General features: G+C 41.8%; 1 protein-coding gene across 1 annotated transcript in view; it reads left to right on the top strand.

Annotated features, from left to right (window-relative positions):
• LOC132898181 (dynein axonemal heavy chain 9-like) overlaps window positions 1–16,884 on the top strand; it is a 143,031-nt gene that overhangs the window by 75,718 nt on the left and 50,429 nt on the right. The window contains exons 39-48 of the mRNA XM_060939623.1: window positions 423–588; window positions 2,736–2,838; window positions 7,234–7,473; window positions 8,757–8,918; window positions 12,727–12,923; window positions 13,129–13,291; window positions 13,548–13,671; window positions 14,354–14,496; window positions 14,907–15,068; window positions 15,479–15,712. Coding sequence (XP_060795606.1) covers window positions 423–588; window positions 2,736–2,838; window positions 7,234–7,473; window positions 8,757–8,918; window positions 12,727–12,923; window positions 13,129–13,291; window positions 13,548–13,671; window positions 14,354–14,496; window positions 14,907–15,068; window positions 15,479–15,712 — 1,694 coding nt within the window. The remainder of the gene's footprint in view (window positions 1–422; window positions 589–2,735; window positions 2,839–7,233; window positions 7,474–8,756; window positions 8,919–12,726; window positions 12,924–13,128; window positions 13,292–13,547; window positions 13,672–14,353; window positions 14,497–14,906; window positions 15,069–15,478; window positions 15,713–16,884) is intronic.

Here is a 16,884-nt window from a genome sequence, read left to right as displayed (position 1 = left end):
TCTTGTCCTCCCCGTCTCATTGATCTGCTGGGTTTGATATTCATCACTGTGTGGTTTGTGCAGCCATGTGTCCCTGCTGCTTCCTCAGTGCATTTTATCCACACCACAGATCACAAGCCACGTTTTCGTCTCCAAAAATCGCAGATTACTGTAGCAAAAAATACATGTGCCTCAGAAATGAACAGGCAGTTTGTATGCAGTGCCGGGTGTGATGTGATTTGCTGCGGGAGTCATTTTATATTAATATTTTGCGGCTGCAGTCTCATACTCACAAGACTGCAGACTATTGGTTCATTAGCTGTGTTTGTCTGGTTTGCGTATGCAATAATACAAACTGTTCTGACATTAAAAAAAATGTACACACTGTGTTGAGACAAAAACAAAGCTGGAGTAATTGTTTCCTTTCATTGTGACTGCTCTAGCCGTCTTGGAGAAACCTTTAGAGAAGAAAGCAGGAAGGAACTACGGCCCTCCAGGAAGCAAGACACTCATCTACTTTATCGACGACATGAACATGCCAGAGGTGGACGAATACGGCACGGTGCAACCTCACACGCTAATCCGCCAACACATGGACTACAGTCACTGGTACTCAAAACTTTCCCGCTTTGCTTATTTAGCATTATTAATGTTAACAGGCTCAGGTCTGGATTGCCTGCATAAGCCTGCGTTCTGAATTATTAACCAACATGTTGGAGCCAAATTATAGATGCTCAAATAAACAAATTTGTGAGTCAGTGCTGCTACGAATATCTTTGCCCCTGAGCTTTACCTGTGTGGGTGCAGATGTCAGTTAGTGTGTACAACCCCGATTCCAAAAAAGTTGGGACAAAGTACAAATTGTAAATAAAAACGGAATGCAATGATGTGGAAGTTTCAAAATTCCATATTTTATTCAGAGTAGAACATAGATGACATATCAAATGTTTAAACTGAGAAAATGTATCATTTAAAGAGAAAAATTAGGTGATTTTAAATTTCATGACAACAACACATCTCAAAAAAGTTGGGACAAGGCCATGTTTACCACTGTGAGACATCCCCTTTTCTCTTTACAACAGTCTGTAAACGTCTGGGGACTGAGGAGACAAGTTGCTCAAGTTTAGGGATAGGAATGTTAACCCATTCTTGTCTAATGTAGGATTCTAGTTGCTCAACTGTCTTAGGTCTTTTTTGTCATATCTTCCATTTTATGATGCGCCAAATGTTTTCTATGGGTGAAAGATCTGGACTGCAGGCTGGCCAGTTCAGTACCCGGACCCTTCTTCTACGCAGCCATGATGCTGTAATTGATGCAGTATGTGGTTTGGCATTGTCATGTTGGAAAATGCAAGGTCTTCCCTGAAAGAGACGTCGTCTGGATGGGAGCATATGTTGCTCTAGAACCTGGATATACCTTTCAGCATTGATGGTGTCTTTCCAGATGTGTAAGCTGCCCATGCCACATGCACTAATGCAACCCCATACCATCAGAGATGCAGGCTTCTGAACTGAGCGCTGATAACAACTTGGGTCGTCCTTCTCCTCTTTAGTCCGAATGACACGGCGTCCCTGATTTCCATAAAGAACTTCAAATTTTGATTCGTCTGACCACAGAACAGTTTTCCACTTTGCCACAGTCCATTTTAAATGAGCCTTGGCCCAGAGAAGACGTCTGCGCTTCTGGATCATGTTTAGATACGGCTTCTTCTTTGAACTATAGAGTTTTAACTGGCAACGGCGGATGGCACGGTGAATTGTGTTCACAGATAATGTTCTCTGGAAATATTCCTGAGCCCATTTTGTGATTTCCAATACAGAAGCATGCCTGTATGTGATGCAATGCCGTCTAAGGGCCCGAAGATCACGGGCACCCAGTATGGTTTTCCGGCCTTGACCCTTACGCACAGAGATTCTTCCAGATTCTCTGAATCTTTTGATGATATTGTGCACTGTAGATGATGATATGTTCAAACTCTTTGCAATTTTACACTGTCAAACTCCTTTCTGATATTGCTCCACTATTTGTCGGCGCAGAATTAGGGGGATTGGTGATCCTCTTCCCATCTTTACTTCTGAGAGCCGCTGCCACTCCAAGATGCTCTTTTTATACCCAGTCATGTTAATGACCTATTGCCAATTGACCTAATGAGTTGCAATTTGGTCCTCCAGCTGTTCCTTTTTTGTACCTTTAACTTTTCCAGCCTCTTATTGCCCCTGTCCCAACTTTTTTGAGATGTGTTGCTGTCATGAAATTTCAAATGAGCCAATATTTGGGATGAAATTTCAAAATGTCTCACTTTCGACATTTGATATGTTGTCTATGTTCTATTGTGAATACAATATCAGTTTTTGAGATTTGTAAATTATTGCATTCCGTTTTTATTGACAATTTGTACTTTGTCCCAACTTTTTTGGAATCGGGGTTGTAATTGTGATGATGTATGCAATCAGGGTTTTATTCTGGCTGAGATAGTTACAGTATGTGGTATTTGCTGAGTACACTGTATTAGATTGAGCAAGCAGTGACAAGTGTGGTAGATTTTATTTGCAGGGAAGGTAAAGAGAATGCAAACTCTGGTTTGTAGTATATCTGAGGTGTGTTAGATTTAAAATAGAAATAGCTGAGGTCAGTAAATCTTCTCGTGGATTTGAGCAAAGGCAAGATGTGGATGCTGAGTGTGTGTGTGTGTGTGTGTGTGTGTGTGTGTGTGTGTGTGTGTGTGTGTGTGTGTGTGTGTGTTACGTTTCCTCAGGTATGATAGACTCAAACTGCAGCTGAAGGAGATCCACAATGTGCAGTATGTGTCCTGCATGAACCCCACAGCGGGAAGCTTCACCATTAATCCACGTCTACAGGTTCTTACACACACACACACACACACACCATTGTATCTGGTTCTGCTGCATGCACTATGCTTATTTAAGTATTGCTTCTTGTATTCAATTAGATATGTAATTTACCCAATCACTAAAAATTAAATGTTACTTTTGGATAACATCCCGGTTATGTTGCTAAAAAAAATGCTTTTTGGGGCTTTTGATACCATTTAATGAAAAGAAATAAGAGTGAAGAGATGTTCGAGTAATATCCTTGGTGCGATAACATTATCAGGTTACGTAAGTCCATGTTTATGTTCAGAATAAAAGTAGTATTGTGCCTTAGGGTGAAATCTATGCTCGAGTGTTGGGATTCAGGTTCGAGTCTTGTCCCAGGCTCTGTAGTACTGTACAGGCTGCCACGCCTAAATTCATATTGTAGCTATCTGGCTTTTAAACAGAAACGGTGAGGGAAAATGGTGTTTCTGTCTGGTGTCTTACCATAGCTGCAGGTAGCCAATAAATTGGGATTAGATTAGATTAGATTAGATTAGATTAGATTAGATTAGATTAGATTAGATTAGATTAAACTTTATTGATCCCTTTGGGAAGGTTCCCTCAGTGACCTTTGAATAATACTTGACATTGAATAACATTTTTGCATAGTAATTGAAGTATAATGATAAAAGGTAAGTGTAATCATCTGTGCTGTATATGTGTTATATTAACCATCCAGGAATAAGCACTTGGAACTGGAAAGTATTTCTGGGAAGTGCAGCATCCACTGACTCTTCAGGGTCATAATGCTTTAAATTAGGCTATTAGTAGGCATATCAGGTGAAAATTCAATCCAAATTGCTTGAAATTGCTCTCACTGAATTCAGAATTGAATGCTATACAACATTACTTTTTACAGAATTAAAATATGTTTATCCGTTCTTGAGATATTACAAATCAAAGATTGAAAAAAACGACTTAATTTTTAGAAAACTGCTGTAATATTCTGTCTGAGGATCACATGGTCTAAAATGGGCCTCATGAACCAATGAGATCAAATGTTTTTTCTTGATAACTTTTCTGTTTTTCAAGGTATTTACATGGAAACTGGCAGCACATAGATGGTTGTATACTGAATACAAAGTTTGAAAAATTAGTAAAAACCAGTTATGCAAATTAGCATTAATTATGCTAATTATGTACAAACGATAAATCTGTAAACTCAATAAAAAAGTAATAAAAGATTATTTCTAATACCCTCTTTCAGCTCTGTAGGGCTTTGTATTTCTAAGTAGGGCCTACTAGTGTTTATATGAAAGAATATATACAGTGAGAGTAAAAAGTATTTGATCCCTTGCTGATTTTGTTGGTTTGCCCACTAATAAAGACATGATCATTCTATACTTTTTATGGTAGATGTATTCTAACATGGAGAGACAGAATATCAAAAAGAAAATCCAGAAAATAACTTTAAAGAATATATATTAATTGATTTGTATTTCATTGAGGGAAATAAGTATTTGATCCCCTAGTATGCATTAGGAGTTCTGGCTTTCACAGACCAGTTAGACACTCCCAATCAACTTGTTACCTGAACTGAAGACACCTATTCTAACTAATCACCTGTATGAAAGACACCTGTTCACAGAATCAGACAATCAGACAGATTCCAAACTCTCCAACATGGGTAAGACCAAAGAACTCTCTCAGGACCTCAGAGACAGGATTGTTGACCTGCACAAATCTGGAATGGGCTACAAAAACATTAGCAAGATGCTGGGTATTAAAGTAACAACCATTGGTGCAATTGTGAGAATTTAAGAAGTATAACATGACCATCAATAGACCTCAGTCTGGTGTGCCACAGAAGATTTCACCTCATGGGGTGGCAATGATCATGAGAACTGTGAGAAATCGGCCTGCAACCGCACAGCGGGAGTTAGTGAATGACCTCAAGGCAGCTGGGACCACAGTCACCAGGAAAACAATTGACAACGCTTTGCGCTGCAATGGATTAAAATCCTGCAGCGCCCGAAAGGTACCCCTGCTTAAGAAGGCACATGTGGAGGCCTGCCTAAAGTATGCCAATGATCACCTCAAAGATGTACAAAGTGATTGGGAGAAGGTTCTGTGGTCAGACAAGACCAAAATTGAACTATTTGGCCTAAACTCTACTCGTCGTGTGGAGGAAGAAAAATGCTGCCTATGACCCCAGGAACACTGTGCCCACCGTGAAGCATGGAGGTGGAAGCATTATGGTTTGGGGGTGTTTCTCTGCCAAAGGCACAGGGCTACTTCACTGCATCAGTGGGAAGATGGATGGAGCCATGTACCATGCAGTCCTGAGGGACAACCTCCTCCCCTCTGCCAGGAAGTTGAAAATGGGCCGTGGTTGGGTCTTCCAACATGACAACGACCCGAAGCATACAGCAAAAGCAACAAAGGAGTGGCTGAAGAAGAACCACATTAAGGTCATGGAGTGGCCCAGCCAGTCTCCGGACCTCAATCCAATCGAAAATCTATGGAGGGAGCTGAAGGTCCGAGTTGCCAAGCGACAGCCCACCAACCTTAATGATTTAGAGAGGATCTGCAAAGAAGAGTGGGCCAAAATTCCCCCGATATGTGTGCTAACCTTGTGGTTAACTACAACAAACGTCTGTCTGCTGTGCTTGCAAACAAAGGCTTTGCCACCAAGTATTAAGTGCTTTTGGCTAGAGGGATCAAATACTTATTTCCCTCAATGAAATACAAATCAATTAAAATATATTCTTTAAAGTTATTTTCTGGATTTTCGTTTTGATATTCTGTCTCTCCATGTTAGAATACATCTACCATTAAAAGTATAGAATGATCATGTCTTTATTAGTGGGCAAACCAACAAAATCAGCAAGGGATCAAATACTTTTAACTCTCACTGTATATGTTATGTACCAGCTGGGTGGTCCGTATCATGAAATACCGTGACCAAGGTCTTGAAAGTACTGAGCGAGGCCCTCTGGGCCGAGGTCAGTATTCAAGGCTGAGGTCAGTCTTTCACCATACGGACCGACCTTAAGCTGGTAAATAATATATTTATTTTTTTCTTTACCAAATTCTAACAGAAAACAAGAGCGCATGAAAGGGAAAACCAAGGCGAGCCACCATTTTGAATCCTCATTCACGGCTGTAATGCAAATTGCTTCCTCCTCGGTATACAAGTGCACTTCCATGGCAGGAAAAAAACTACATTTTGCCGCCTATGTAGTCCCCCATTTATACAAAATTGAGTCATTCAGGATTCAGCCATGTTTTTGCTCAGCGTTAGCAAGTTAGAGGTTTTTTTGCTTTCTCCTGAAATGTTTTCTTTTATTTTGTCTTCCTCAGGGTAAAAAAATTTAAAAAATTTAAAAAATGATTATTTCAATTAATATTCACAGCTTTCACGGTGAACCTCGAAAAAACTGTGAGCCACATCCAATAAACAATTCCAATTAATTGAACTCAACTTGGCACTAGCATTTCTGACTTCCGGTTTTTAAAAGCATCATTCTGACCACTAAGATCTCAATATTTTTCATCAAAGCAATTCCAGTTATATTCTAAAATAGCTATTTATGTACATGAATCAGTTTGATTTGAAAAAATAAGTAGGTAAAGCTATGAAAACTCACTTCCCGTGAATCAGAACATCAAAACTAACTGACGGAAAATTTTGCTGAATACTTCATCAGAAACAGTGAAAGCTAGAGCACGTTCCTATAAAAGTTATCTAATTGATATTCACAAGTAATTCAGTTGGAAACCGATCAGAAGAGAGAGAGGGAGAGAGCCTGACCGCTTTCCTGTGACTCAAAAAACACCGGCAGTTTCCCAACGTCCCGCGAGCAGAGAGTGGACTCTGTTGTACCAACTTCAGCCTGCCGTTACTCCCAAAGTACTGAACAGATCTTAATGAGATACATTTCTTTGGAAAGCAGAAATTATAAGCTTTTTAGTGATACTATTCATGATAGAAAATATTCAAGAGTTAAACAATGACAGATTTGGAAACTTAGATGAGCGTCTGCAGGCACAATTTTCACAGCATGGCCAGTGAGCGTCTGATATGCCTACTATTAGTTACCTCTGCCTACTTTGTTAGAGGAGGTTACGGTATGTTTTCGCCTCTGTTTCATTGTTTATTTCTTTGCCTGTTACCAACGTAACTCAAAGTATTGAATGGATTTTTATGAACTCTTGAGGAAAGGTGAGCCATGGGCCAAGGAACAATTGATTAGTCTGTCTTGGGTGCAGTGAAGTGAAATTGTCTCATACTATTGTCTGTCTTACTTACCCGACACCCTCACTTCTGTGCTATTACAGAATGAAGGAGCCAATCCACTGCACATTTCAGTCAGGATAGTTTAGAAAGTACTTTTGTGTCTGTATATCAAAAGTTCTCAACCCATTCCTTTGCAGCGTCACTTCTCTGTGTTTGCACTCTCGTTCCCTGGAGTAGATGCTCTCAACACCATCTACTCCAGCATCCTGAGCCAGCACATGAGTGCCGAGGAATTCAGCACTGTCCTTCAGAAGGGCTGCTCCAAGCTTGTCCAGCTGGCTCTGGCATTTCATCAGCTTGTTAGTACCAGCTTCCTGCCCACCGCCATCAAATTCCACTACATCTTCAACCTGCGTGACCTCTCCAACATATTCCAGGTATATATATGTCTTCACAGAGCTTTAATTATACAGAATTAGCCAACTTCTCCTCCCAGATGCTCTTGCCATCCCTAAAGGTTACTCCGTAGTGTTTTTGAGATCTATTTAAAATTCATTGGGCCTGATTATGCCCAGGATTAGATTGATGGCGTTGCTTTTTTTGAGCTTTTCATCGTTGAGAAGTAAGTTCTCATTTAAAACGCAGACTTAATCAGAGAGTAGAGTTAAAGAAAAGGGTAACAGATCACATCTTACAGGTATTACACTTTTAATGTATTAAATTGAACCAACCCAATTGAAAATTTTGCTGAGGGTAATCCCTTGGCAAATATCTCTATCACTCCTTTCTGACTTAAAGGGCCTCACGGCTTCCCCTGTGACCCTGAAGGATGAGCCGTATACATTATGGATAGATGTTGGTCATGGTGTTTTTGTTGTTGTTAGCGGTGGTGATGGTGGTGTTGGTGTTTTTGATATTGTACTATGTTGTTAGTATTGTAGATGATGGTGATGTTGGTATTTTTGGTGTTGCTGTTTTTTGCGTTGTTGGTGGTAGTGTTTTTGTTGTTGGTTATTCACAAAGGTTCATTGTTATCGGAAAAATGCACAGGACATACAAAATCTCATCTCATCTCATTATCTCTAGCCACTTTATCCTGTTCTACAGGGTCGCAGGCAAGCTGGAGCCTATCCCAGCTGACTACAGGCGAAAGGCGGGGTACACCCTGGACAAGTCGCCAGGTCATCACAGGGCTGACACACAGACACAGACAACCATTCACACACATTCACACCTACGGTCAATTTAGAGTCACCAGTTAACCTAACCTGCATGTCTTTGGACTGTGGGGGAAACCGGAGCACCCGGAGGAAACCCACGCAGACACGGGGCACACGACATACAAAATACTTTTTGTTTTCTATTGTCTATACTTTTGTGCCTCAGAGACCGGGAACAGTCAGCTTCCTCAGGTAATTAAGACATTGTGTTTCGTGGCATTTAATAATTTACCTTCTGTAATAAATTCCAGAAACGGATTTAATCTTCTTTTGAAGTCAATTCTGTTATGAACTTGTTTGGACATGCAGTAAAGGTCTATTCCTCTTTTTGTTCAACCTGTCAGATCTTTGCAAGCTTGATGATATTTGTTCTCTCTCTGCATTTGGCCTGAATACAAAATGACTGTCCTCCAGGATGGCACACCTAATGAACAAATGAGAATTGAAAGACCTGTCCTCATGGTTGTGTGCAATGATTTTGTATATCTTCTCCATTTCAGGGCATTCTCTTCTGTAGAAATGATTGTGTCAAGACACCTCAGGACCTGGTAAAGATTTACCTCCATGAGTCCAACCGAGTTTATCGGGACAAGATGGTGGAAGACAAGGACTTTGAGATTTTTGATAAGCTGCAGTATGATACAGTGAAAAAGTTTTATGAGGTGAGAGGCTTTAGCTTCAGTTTGACAAAGCGGGTCGTGCTCATTATGACGTGTGTGTGTGTGTGTGTGTGTGTGTGTGTGTGTCTGGTTCAGCGAGGCTGTTCTGGTCGGGTCAGTCAGTACTGCCTCAGACAGACAAAGTTAATCAGAACTAAAGCCTGTCAGCCTGCACTGCCATCAGTCCAGCAAATTAGAGGAAAAATATGGAGGATAAAAAAGACATGATGTAATGATTGTTCTTTCTGCTGCCCACCACATTTTATCACAGTGTGGTTATTCTAGTAGAAAGAGGGAGAAAACTGACAAGCCTTTCCTACTATTCTTCTGTAAAACAGGATTCTGTCAATTTCATGATACACACGTACACGCACACACTCAGCTCTCCCCAGTTAAATCTGCTTAGTCCTGCTGTGTCAGTCTATCGCTTCCAAGAAAGGAAGCTGCCCAACTCCAGTGCAGGCAGGAACTCTATGAAATCCATAATTATGGATTGTGTTAATGACATCAATAAAATAAAAGAATGGAATATTTTAGGTGAATATTTTTTAGTACAGCCCCAAATCAGAAAAAGTTGGGACGGTATGAACACAAGATATTTTATGTTTTGTCTGTCATCTTCGTTTCATTTGTTAATATACAGCCATTCCTGTGTTTCAGGCCCGCAACACATTCCCAAAAAATAGGTACCCTCTGGGTACATGTGGCTACTGCTTATAAATAAAATAGTTTTCTGATACCATGTCCATACAGTAAATATAGCATATAGTCTGTATTTTTATATTATTCTACTCTTACCTCTTACAGTTTTCGAAATTGAAACCTCCGAACCGAAGCTGACATACACACGCTGTCACCATGACCGAAACTCTTATTTCCCGGAAAAAGCCCGACACTAGAGCTCAGTGGTCTCAATACTCTTTTCGACAACTTCCTGTAACAACTCGGAAGTGCGTCACATCTACATCACACATGGGACCACTGGCTGAAGAAGGCGAGGAAAGGGGGACGACCTGGAGTATATTTTAAAATAGGAACGCACTTTCCCTCGGTAATAAGCATAAGCATGTCTGAAAGCGATTTCTTTAGTCTATTCCGTTTATTTCGAACGGTGAACCGAATTGTATCAACTCTCCGGTCATTTTAATAGGAACACCTGTATGCGCAGTGCGCTATTGTTACACTCATTCTTACAACACGATGACATAGTGGCTACAGCCTCTATATGAGGCGGTAGCCACAAAAGAACAACTTTATTCATCACACGCTTGTGAAATTCCTCTCTGCATTTAGCACACACACATACCCAGAGCAGTGGGCAGCCATGCTAACAGCGCCCGGGGAGCAGTTGGGAGTTAGGTGCCTCGCTCAAGGGCACCTCAGCCCAAGGCTGTCCCATATTAACCTAACCGCATGTCTTTGGACTGTGGGGGAAACCGGAGGAAACCCACGCAGACACGGGGAGAACATGCAAACTCCACACAGAAAGGCCCCCGCCGGCCGCTGGGCTCGAATCCAGAACTTTCTTGCTGTGAGGCGACCGTGCTAACACTTACACCACCATGCCGCCCCAGAAAAGTTGGGATGGGGGCCATTTAGGGCTAGTAATGAGGCAAAACAATGAAATAATGATGTGATTTGAAACAGGTGATGTCAGCAGGTGACTGTAATCATGATTTGGTACAAAATCAGTATCCAGGAAAGGCCTGGTCTTTGAGAAGTAAAGATGGGCCAAGGATCTCCTGTTTATCAACAAATCTCACTCACTCACTCACTCACTCACTCACTCACTCACTCACTCACTCACCCTGACGCCTGTAGGTCAGTTGGCCTGTCAGTTGCTAGCCTCTTACAAGGTTGTTTGCGTCCATGTTGAGCACACTTCATCCACCGCCGGCTTGCTAGGCCTGTTGAGGCTTTTTGTCAACGAATGCATGAGAAAATTATCGAAATGTTTAAAAACAGCGTTCCTCAAAGAAGTATTCGAAGGGATTTGGATATTTCGCAATCTACAGTGCAAAATAATGTTAAATGATTCAAGGAAATCTGGAGGAATTTTGGTGCATAAAGGCCAAGCCTAATCTGAACACCTGTGACCTCTGATCCCTCAGACAGTACTGCATCAAGAACGGTTATTCATCTATGACTGGTATAACCACATAGGTTCAAGATTACTTTGGCAACCCTTTGCCAAGCACTACAATACAGAGTAACATCCACAAATGCCAGTTAAAACTTTACTGTGCAAAAAGGAAGCCTTTTGTTAATTGTGTCCAGAAGCGCCGTCGACTTCTCTGGACTCGGAGGCATTTTAGATGGACCATCACACAGTGGAAACATGGATTGTAGTCAGATGAATCAGAATTGTTCCGGATCAAAGACAAAAAGGACCATCCAGACTGTCACCAGCAACAAGTCCAAAAGCCAGGGTCTGTCAAGATACAGGGTTATGTCAGTGCCCTTGGCAAAGGTAACTTACACTTCTGTGATGGCAGCATTAATGCAGAGAAGTACACTGAGATTTTGGAGCAACATATGCTGCCTTTAAGACGACATCTTTTCCAGGGATATTTCAACAAGGCGATACAAAACCACATTCTGCACACATTACAAAGGCATGGCTGTGGAAGAAGAGGGTGTCTGTCCGCACTGTCTCCAATAGAGGATGTGTGGAGAATTTTGAAACAAAAATATGACAATGACGACCCTGTACTGTTGCACACCTTAAAGTGCCATTCCACCATTGGATGTATTCTTTGGCATAAAATACAATATATTTTATGACAACATGACTAGACAGAGAAATCTTTTAGCTTCAAAATGATATATCAAACATAATTTTTTGACAACGACAAGTATATTAATTTTGCGACCAAAGTCACCTACCCTTTTAATTTCCGCGCGGTAGTGAAACGTGATGTCATCGGCAGGTTCCCCTTCTTGTGTACCACGTGTCGGTCTATTTTTAGACCAGGAAACCCCCAAAGTGAGAGAGTCATTTCTCCTCGTATATGGGGGCCAAAAAAATTGCGAAAAATTGAGTTAATCTTTCAGTTAGCTAGATTTATTGGTATTAGCTAGATTTATTGGTATTATTTTTATCGCGTTCTATCCGCCATTGCTGATAATATGTGCCACGTCACACGTCACGTGGTACACAAGAAAGGGAACCTGCCGATGACATCACGCGCGGAAATTAAAAGGGTAGGTGACTTTGGTCGCAAAATTAATATACTTGTCGTTGTCAAAAAATTATGTTTGATATATCATTTTGAAGCTAAAAGATTTCTCTGTCTAGTGATACCATTTATATATGTTGTCAAAATATAATGTATTTTATGCCAAAGAATACATCCAATAGTGGAATGGCACTTTAAGACCTGTTTGCAGGAAGAATGGGACAAAACACTGAAACCCTTCATCACTTGGTGTCTTCAGTCCTGAAACATCTTTTAAGTGTTGTGAGAAGGAATGGCAACGTTACAAAGTTCTAAACGCTTTACTGTCCCAACTTTTTTTTTTTTTGAAATATGTTGCAAGAATCAGAATTGAAATGTGTTTATTGTGAAAAAACAATAAAATTCATGAGGTAAAACATAAAATAATGTGCTGTTGAATTGGTTTGAGGTCAAAGTTTATTGACAAAATCATTGTTATCTGTTTTAATTTCAATTTTAACATACCGTCCCAACTTTTTCTGATTTGGGGTTGTAGATTTGAACTGTCCCCTCCCAAGACAAAAGCATTCTAGAGTTGGTATTCAGTGTTTAATAACTGATAGGATGCTAAAGTGAGTTTGTATTCCCATCAGGACATGGACGAGGCCCTGGCGGAAACCAAGCTGATGAATATGTATTGCCATTTCGCCTTGGGCATTGGCGAGCCAAAATACATGCCTGTGCAGTCCTGGGAAAGCTTGAACAAAACCCTTCTGGAGGCTCTCAGTGGCTACAATGAGGTCAATGCTGCACTCAATCTTGTTCTCTTCGAGGATGCCATGTGTCATATGTAAGTAAAATATGAAGATTGAATCAATATATATCATACTAAACCTGCAGCATATGAGGAAAAGTAAGGGGAAAGAGTTGGCCTGATTATGATGGTGTTTGTGGTGCTGAGGAGAAGGAAACGGATGATGATGATGTTGTTAATGAACTGACAGCAACAATAACAACTCTAATTCCCTTCCTCTTGCATTTCTCATCCGCTTCAGCTGTCGCATCAACCGCATCCTGGAGTCTCCCAGGGGAAACGCCTTGCTGGTCGGGGTGGGCGGCAGCGGCAAGCAGAGCTTGACAAGACTGGCAGCCTTCATCAGCTCCCTTGAGGTCTTCCAGATTACTCTGAAGAAAGGATACGGCATTACCGATCTCAAGGTGCAGCTTCTTGTAACACGAACATGTATAACACAACTTTCTGAGCACTTAATTTATTTTCTAAGTGACGAGTGAGATGTCATACTTTTGTTTACTTTTCTTGGAGTGTATATCAGTCCTGTATAAGAATAAAGCTGGTCCCTGCAAAAGCCAACCCTTATAACGTTTGAATATCGACCCAAGGTCCTTTTCAGCACTCTATGATATAATGCAGAATTGCAAAATATCAGTCTGACCGGAGTGTGTGTCCTTTTAGACTGATTTGGCCATGTTGTGCATCAAAGCCGGACTGAAGAATATTGGAATGGTGTTCCTCATGACAGATGCCCAGGTTGCAGATGAGAAGTTCCTTGTGTTAGTCAATGATCTTTTGGCATCAGGTAAGCACTGACAAGTACCAAATCAAGGCTGGCTTTGAAGTCAGCTTTATTTCTCTGCCAGCTAGTCGTTCTGATTGTGGTCTATTAATACGTTATTTTAAAGTAGCATTACTACAAGATAGTTTTAGTAATTTTCGTCATTTAAGTGTACTCCCTTATCTCATCTCATCTCATTATCTCTAGCCACTTTATCCTGTCCTACAGGGTCGCAGGCAAGCTGGAGCCTATCCCAGCTGACTACAGGCGAAAGGCGGGGTACACCCTGGACAAGTCACCAGGTCATCACAGGGCTGACACATAGACACAGACAACCATTCACACTCACATTCACACCTACGGTCAATTTAGAGTCACCAGTTAACCTAACCTGCATGTCTTTGGACTGTGGGGGAAACCGGAGCACCCGGAGGAAACCCACGCGGACACGGGGAGAACATGCAAACTCCGCACAGAAAGGCCCTCGCCGGCCACGGGGCTCGAACCCGGACCTTCTTGCTGTGAGGCGACAGCGCTAACCACTACACCACCGTGCCGCCCCCGTGTACTCCCTTATGTTATTTTGAAATATTTCATTCTAATATTTACAAGACCTGACAGAATGGTAATTCAAAACCCCTGATTCGTTTAGCTGTCATCACCCTCAGCTTCTCATTGTCTGTATATTTGTTTCTCTTGCACACAGGTGAGATCCCAGACCTGTTCGCTGACGATGAGTTGGAGAACATCATTAATGGCGTGAGGAATGAGGTGCGTGGCCAGGGCCTCCAGGACACCAGGGAGAACTGCTGGAAATTCTTCATCGACCGCGTCCGTCGGCAGCTCAAGGTGTGTGAGGATAAGCGATTCATGGGAACACCAACATATTAGCATGATTGCATAATATATAATGATGTCGATTTCTTTTAGATGGGCTGACATGTTCTTACAATACTGTGTAATAATACATGATGCCACAGCTTGTCACACATTTTCCTTTTAATGTTGTGGTATGGTGTGTAAATAGGAAAGCCTTTATTGTGTTTTGATATATTCAGACAGTTTTCACGACAGCCAAGCTGTTGAATGCCTCCCTTTCTATAGGTTAGGAGTAAAAAAACAAGGGAGCGCTGTTCAAGGAAAATGATCAATAACAGGATGGTGTGATACCGTTACCATCTCAAAGTAACTGCATGTCCTTATTGAAGATTATGTAAGGATTGTCCTTTAACCAGACTTGGGATATCCTATATTTGCAGGTGGCTCTGTGCTTCTCCCCCGTGGGTACCAAGCTGAGGGTGCGCAGCAGGAAGTTCCCAGCTGTGGTGAATTGTACTGCCATCGACTGGTTCCACGAGTGGCCGCAGGAGGCACTGGAGTCTGTCAGCTTGAGGTTCCTCCAGGAGGTGGAGAACATTGAGGTGAGAAAAGTTCACGATGTGGGTCAGAGGTCAAACACTTCACTACACAGGGCTCCTTGACACAGAAATGTGATTTGATATATGGTGATTACATCATATGCCTTTTTTTTTTTTACTGCATGGACCTAGATAGCATCCAAGTGAGAACAACTCTCGGGTGAGCTGTTAACATAAGTCAATGCAGAGTCTTTTTTTTTTTTGTAAGTCAGGATGCCTGGAGTTATGAGAGAAATAATTAGCCTGTACCAGCTGGTGTAAAGTCGTTCTTAGTGTCATGTTTGGGAGGAAATGATGATCGGAACTAACTGCATAGACACCTCTGGCATGGTGCTGGGGTATTTTTTTGTTGTTGTTGTTTTTAGCATTCAAATGGAAATTAGATTTTTTTTTTCCCGTCTCCACATGTATAGCCGGAAGTGAAGGAGTCTGTGAGTAAGTTTATGGCTTATGTCCACATCAGCGTCAACAAAACCTCGAAAGACTACCTGGTCAACGACAGGCGCTACAACTACACTACACCCAAATCCTTCCTGGAGCAGATCAAACTGTACAGGAACCTGCTGGGTCTCAAGAGGAAGGACCTCAGCATGAAAATGGAGCGACTAGAAAATGGCCTGCAGAAGCTCAACAGCACCTCGGCTCAGGTATGTCCTTCATTCTGCCTGCCTAAAATATAGTCTAATATACGTACTCAGCAAAACAATGAATGGGCTAAATGAAAAATCCAGTGAAGTAGATTTTTTTTTTTAAGCTCACTCAGTGCGTTTACATGCACATAGAGAAAATCGAATTTCTGCCGTTGCTCGACTGAAATCGAAGTTCTAAATGCCATGGAAATACCTTAGCTCGGCTGAAATCGAACCGAACTGGATTTCTCGTAATCGAGCTACGCGACCTAGATTATGCGATTGTAGCCGAGCTACTTAGTGCATGTAAACCCTATCGAGCTACGTAGTCGAGCTACTTACTTCAGCACTGCCCCTTCCGGAAGTGATGAGTGACGAGACCACAAGCGGTTCAACAAGTGCTGAGCTGCTTCGTTGTTGTCCATCTTCTCTCTCTCGATGTTGCTGTCCTCGTTGTCGTTCTTCTTGTGAACACGGAACTGATAACTTTGTTTATACTCTCGAATAGCTCTTCTTCATGACGACAACCGGAAGTGTACCAACACGATGGGGCGTGTAGCGCCACCTGTGGCTCGGGTGCACAATGTACCTCACACAATAGCTCGATTTCCTTGTGTGCATGTAGGATTGGATTTCTCTGGCACCCCTGCTGGGACCCTTAGCTCGATTACCGACAGTAGCTCGATTTGGATATGCATGTAAACGCACTGACTGATGTCAACATTCCAAATGGATCAGAATCAGAATCAGAAACGCTTTTATTGCCAGGTGTGCAAACACACACGAGGAATTTGACTCCGGTACCACTTAGCTTTCATAGTACAACACAGATAAAAGCGTACACACAAAACGAACAAACAAACAAAACACAGGAATGGTGCAATAGTAGGGAATAATAGGAAATAATAGGAAATACAGAGAGAGAGTCTAACTGCAGTGATCTTCAGGGGAAGATTGTTGCTCCAGCAATGACCTTGAGGCAGTGCTGGCTGGGAGAGCCAAAGATAAGATTGGAATTTGTTTAGGCTTGAAACGGGTAGACGTTGCAGACTACCCTGCTTGTCCATTCTGGTCACTAAAATGATCCATATCTCTCTGCAAAGCCATCAACTTCTCCAATATGGAATCCACCAAGCGGCTCAAGTTTTTAAATAGCCACAGTCTGAGTGCCGACAGCTCTGCCCACCGCT

Source organism: Neoarius graeffei, chromosome 14 (genome assembly GCF_027579695.1).
Source record: "Neoarius graeffei isolate fNeoGra1 chromosome 14, fNeoGra1.pri, whole genome shotgun sequence".
NCBI classification, from domain to species: Eukaryota; Metazoa; Chordata; class Actinopteri; order Siluriformes; family Ariidae; genus Neoarius; species Neoarius graeffei.
The sequence above is the reverse complement of the archived record's forward strand: the minus strand, read 5'-3'. Positions and strand labels throughout refer to the sequence as shown.